Here is a 6,025-nt window from a genome sequence, read left to right on the forward strand (position 1 = left end):
TCGATATGAAAATTAATTTTTAAAATTTTTAACTCTAAAATTTAATTCTTTTAGAATAAAATTACAAAAATACTCAAATATTTATATTTATAAAAAAATTTAAAAATAAAAATGTATGTATAACTCTGTTCACTCTATCTTTAAATTATACATGAATTTTAGCGACAGATCTACAACTTGACAAATCCATTCAAAACTTAAGAGAGATTATAATGAGAGAGAAAAGGAGGAAAGAATAAAACTTCACTGATAACTAAGTGAGTAATAAGAGAACTCTAGCATGTTACTAATTACTAAAGATGATAATGGAGATACGATAAATATTTACTCAAGTATTTTATTTTCTCCTAAATTCATACCTGTCTCGTATGGACTTCTAGCAGCATATCTTTTGCTTTGTTGTTATTCTTTTTGAAATATGGAAGATTTCGTTTGAGTATGGAAGAGTGAGTACTTAAACAGATATGTACTCTCTGTTTATACTTTATACGTACTCTCTATTTATTTATTTATCTGTTTATTTATTTATTTTTAATTTGATAGATTTTAATTTTTTTATTATTTCTTTTTTGTCCGTTGTTTTATTGAATACCTTATATAATCATCCAACTTGTTCATCTCAAGAATTTTGACCAGAATCGATCTTTAGTTAGATATTCTTATTGCAGCTGTAGGTGGTCATTCCTGGCGGTAATAATTGATTACAGATTATAAACATTTTGGGTCTTAATATCCGCTCTCAGTCTCTCAGACAACCCTCATGCAACAGAGATTGAAGACTCACGTCAATATTGTTGTGTCTGCTCCTGCTCTTTGGGATGAAGTTCAACAAAAAAAAGTTCACTTGAAGAGTTTTGGTCTTAATAACCACTTAATCAAAAAGTTCTTTTTGTTATAAATAAAAATACGTTTTGATCATACGCAGTACAATTGAATATTTTTTTTTATATTAGTTTAAATTTATGTTATTATTAAAGTTTTTTATTTTAAAACTATTTAGATATGTAATTTGTAAGATATAAAAAAAATATAAGGAGAGTACTAAGACTATGTTTTTTCTAAGGATAATATTAGATGTATATAAAAATCAACCACCAAATCAATCATCAGTAAAATACATGTTAAAATATAAATACACATTAAAAATAAATTAAACAACACATGTATTTATATATAAATATATTAATGACTCATTTTAGTAACTAATTTTATTGTATAAATAACATTTTTATTTTTCTAAATAGTTTAAAAGTATTAGTATATACTACTTCAATTCTTTTTTATACATATCTTCAATTATTTTTTTATAAAATTCTAAATTCTCATTTTCTATCATTTTAAGTTTTAACTATGTTTTGAATTATTTATTTTCTTAAAAAGATTTGCATCAACCGCATTAACAAATTTAAACTTTTCCATTAAAAACTATCTTAGCATGAGAGAGCGTTGCCGATGAAATGATAGCAAACTTCCTCCATATTTTTTGTTTATGCGCGCATTAATAAATAGATAAGATGATGAATTTTTTTTATAATATACTTAAATAGGTTTCTAAAAAAATTTTATATTGGACTTACAAAAATTTTATTACGTTGAGTACTTAAAATTTACAAAACTAACATATATAGATTTTTTCGTCACACTTTTGAGGATTTATTTGTCTAAATAAAAACAATAAATCTAGCTAAAGTTGAGATTTATGTCTTACTTTTATAAAATTTAAAAATTTCAACGTAATAAAAAAAATTTAAAAACGAAAGTATGACATGAAATTTTTTAGATACATATATATATAGAGAATGCTAGGTAAACAATAACCATCTTGAACAACATGAACAACTACCAATCAAATAAAAATACACTACACCCTAATTTAATGCTACTAATTAAATTTAAAATTAATTTACTCTTTTAACCCTGTTAATTCACATTGTTCACACATTATTCAAAAATGTTGTTGGTTACCTATACTTTTTCATATAGGGATCCATATATATATATAGCTTTTTGTAACGGAAAAGGCATTCACATGGGTTCTTTGCATACTTATGTTTAAAAAAAAAGTTTCAACAACGTTAAATTCTTTTTGTCTTTGTGCTATTCCTCATTACTCTAGCGTGAGAAAGTAAAATTATTATTTAATGTATTTAATTTCTTTCTATCATGGATTTTAAAAACAAAGACCATTTTATTCCTTTGGTACGTTAAATCTGCATTGTATTTTGGCTCTCTCACACATGTTTAGTGCTTTTTGACTTTGGGGGCTTGACATATTGCAGAATATACGTAAACAGCATCAGAATCTAGTCATCTGCATCTACATCTAGATATATATAATGCACAACAAGCCTCAGAAATTGTATTCTATAATTTATGACCAACAACATTTCCTGATATGTCAAACCATTCCATGATGAACAACAATTCCTCAGGTAGTGATTATTTTCTAAGGAAAATTCTAGAGATACAAGATTTTGAGGTTGACACTGACAGCCACACCAACATGCAACAACAACCTCCTCCTGGCTACGGCAGTGATCACCACAAGAAGAAGCGCTACCAGCGCCACACGGCATATCAGATACAAGAGATGGAAACGTACGTAGGCGTTCAATTTTCTGTTCCATTGCACTGTTAATTATTATTACCGCCCTTTCAGAAAGACATTGTGTCAATGTGGCTAAAAGTGCTACATTAAACAAAAAATTAGTGCTTGTCCTGTTTTTATTTTTTTGGTTTAAATGCATGATGAAGTTCTTTTATTAGGTTCTTCAAGGCGTGCCCTCACCCAGATGAGCAGCAAAGGATAGAGCTGGGTAATGTTTTGGGATTAGACCATTTGCAAATCAAGTTTTGGTTCCAGAACAAGCGAACCCAACTCAAGGTATGATTACTATAATAATGCTCCACATGCATGATTATTTCTGCTGCTAATGAGTACGGTGGTGTCTATATACGTAGAATCAATACGAACGCAACGAGAACTTTGTACTGAAGAATGAGAATGAGGAGCTTCGAGCCGAGAACGAGAACTACAAGGAGATCCTAAATAGTATAAGATGTCATGGCTGCGGAGGCCCACCTCCTCCTCCATTGACCTATGACCAGATGAAGCAGGAGAATAACAAGCTAAGAGAACAGGTAACAATTTGATCGAGGTCTATAGTATGAACATATTTATTCAAAACTATATATATCACTCCTTTTCATTCTTTTCCTTTTGTTAAACTCTCAGATTGAGTGGATGTCAACCATGATGTCTAACTGTGTTCTACAAGAGCCAGATAATACTTCCAACCCCAACATCACCGTGCCTCAGAATGTGCCTAATATAGAATCATTTCAGCAAAACAACACCAATAACATGATGCCTCGGACTCAGAGTGTGCCTAATCAAGAACTTGGTAACATGGCATCACCACCTCAGAGCAATAACATTGACATGCTGTCTCCAAGTATGTTTAATCAAGGAATTATTGACAGCATGCCATTGACTCAGCAGAACAATGACATTGACATGCCTCGGAATGTGATGAATCAAGGAATTGTCAAAGACATGCCATCATCTCAGGCTCACAACAATGACATTAACGTGACTCCGCCTATGAGTATGTTAAATCAGGGAATTGGTGATAACATTGCCATTATTCCTCCTAATGTGCTTGATCAAGGAAATTGTAGCGTGCCATCATCATCATCTCAACACAACAACGAAATTTACATTAACCTGCCTTTGAGTTCGCTTAATCAAGATGTTGGTAGCTATGGAGCAAAGTCAAAAGACAAAGCAGGGGAAACGAGTAGTGGTAGTGACCCTCTAATTAGGTCACTCCCAGTTTCTAACAAAGCCATGATCGAGGAGCTTGCGGCTGCGTCACTGGAGGAACTCAAAGCCTTGGTTCAAGCAGGGGAGCCCATGTGGGTCAGTGGGGCCCACAACTCTGAAACTATCAACGAACAAGAATACTATAGGACTTTCCCTGGTGGAATTGGTCCAAGACTCTTGGGGTATAAATCTGAATCTTCAAGGGAATCCAGGGTCATCAACATGAATCACGTTAACCTCGTTGAGATCCTTAATGATGTGGTCAGTGCTCTTTCTTCCCAATATGATTCTCATGATCATATTAGCCCCATCAGATTAATAACATACTAATCTGAAAGTTCCAATGTTATTTTAATTTTTTCAGGATCTATGGTCACGTGTGTTTTGCAGCATTGTTTCAAAAGCAGCAGGATTTCAAGTCCTATCAACTGGACAGGCAGGAAGTTATGATGGAAACTTGCAAGTGGTAAGCAACTTTTGCATCATTTTCACTATCTAACTCTGATGGATCAATTATTCAAAACAAAACGGAAACTTGTTATTCCATTTCCATCAGGTGTCATCAGAGTTCCAAATGCCAACACCACTTGTTCCTGCTCGCGAGTACTATTTCCTAAGGTACTGCAAGAAGCTCCAAGATGGGAGATGGGTGGTGGTCGATGCTTCCCTGGAAACTTCACAACCAAATGCAACAATCCCTCCGACCCGAAGAAGGCCCTCTGGTTGCCTGATTCAGGCATCTCCAGATGGTTACTCAACAAAGGTACATACCTACTTACTTGTCATCATCATTTCCTCAAATCAATATGAACATAGCTTCCAAGTTCCAACAACGATGAGATAATTAATAATATTCAATTCGTTTCAGGTTACCTGGGTTGAACATGTAGAAGTGGATGACAGAGCACTAATGGTGAATAGTATGTATAAGCCTCTAGTTGAATCTGGCTTAGCCTTTGGAGCTAGACGCTGGGTCGCACAATTAGATAGAAGATGCGAACGTATTGCAAGTGCAGTACAATCCACCACCATACTGCAACAACAAGAAGACCAACTTAGTGGTATATACATATCTAATATACACATCATTTTTAAGCTATGATTTGATACTGATGCATGCATGTTTATACACAGTGACGAGTGTTGAGGGCAAAAAGGGGTTGGTGAAGCTGGCAGAGAGAATGGTTATGGACTTTTTAAGTGGTGTTGGTGCTTCAACAGTAGAAAATTGGGCAATCGTAACTCCATCAACAAATCACAGCAATATAAGAATCATAACCAGAAAGGTTGAGGACGATCCAGGTAGACCTTCCGGTATAGTTATCGGTGCCGCAACTTGTTTCCACCTCGCAGTTCCTCCAAACAGCTTCTTTGATAGGGTTCGAACTGCAAACGCAAGAGCAGAGGTAAGCGTGCCTCAAATTGCAATTAAACTTCAATTCAACAACCTTCAAATTTAATTCCCCTAAACTTTGTTACAGTGGGATGTTCTCTGTACCGGAGGTGTTGCTGAGGAATTTGCACACATAAAAAATGGTCGCGACCCTGGGAACTGTATCACATTATTCCGTATCAAGGTAATTTCGTAATTAATCTCATACAGAGCCTAAGAATTAAGCTAATTGTTTTGATAAATGCGGAATTGTAATTGCAGAGTTCAGATGCGAAGAACAACGGGATGATAATAGTTCAAGAGAGTAGCAGCGATTCAACAGGGTCATTTGTGATATACGCACCGGTTGATATGAATTCGATCAATGCAGTGATTGGAGGGAGAGATCCCGATGAACTTCCGATTTTGCCCTCGGGAATGGCGATTCTTCCAGATGGAGGTGGAGGTTGTTTGGTGACGTTGGCATTCCAGATATTGATCGAGTCAGATCCAACAAAGAAGATATCGATCTGTTCAGTGAGCACTATTAACCAGTTGGTTAAGGTTACGGTTAACAACATCAAAGCTCTATTCTAAGACTGAGGAGGAACCTAATGAGAGAATCTAAGTAATCTTTAGCTTTGGCATAGACATATGGATTAAAAATTTAGTTAGTTTTTTAATTGTTAGTATTTTTAATTTGACTCCGTTATACATCCAATTAATTTTACATCCAAGTCATTTAGTTTACGTTGGGGGATTTCGTCTCTTTCTTCTTCTTTCTCCTCCTCGTGCTTTTTCTTTTTCTCCTTTTTTTTCATCTTTTT

At 34.3% G+C, this 6,025-nt stretch overlaps 1 protein-coding gene across 1 annotated transcript; it reads left to right on the forward strand.

Annotated features, from left to right (window-relative positions):
• On the forward strand, positions 2,204-5,861 carry LOC107618835 (homeobox-leucine zipper protein HDG2-like). Its single transcript, XM_016321007.2, has 10 exons — positions 2,204-2,598; positions 2,767-2,884; positions 2,962-3,141; positions 3,236-4,087; positions 4,191-4,292; positions 4,383-4,589; positions 4,695-4,887; positions 4,961-5,232; positions 5,308-5,403; positions 5,481-5,861. Exons 1-10 carry the CDS (start codon positions 2,396-2,398, stop codon positions 5,793-5,795), a joined length of 2,538 nt encoding a protein of 845 aa, XP_016176493.1. The 5' UTR covers positions 2,204-2,395; the 3' UTR covers positions 5,796-5,861.

Source organism: Arachis ipaensis, chromosome B09 (assembly GCF_000816755.2).
Source record: "Arachis ipaensis cultivar K30076 chromosome B09, Araip1.1, whole genome shotgun sequence".
Classification (NCBI taxonomy): domain Eukaryota; kingdom Viridiplantae; phylum Streptophyta; class Magnoliopsida; order Fabales; family Fabaceae; genus Arachis; species Arachis ipaensis.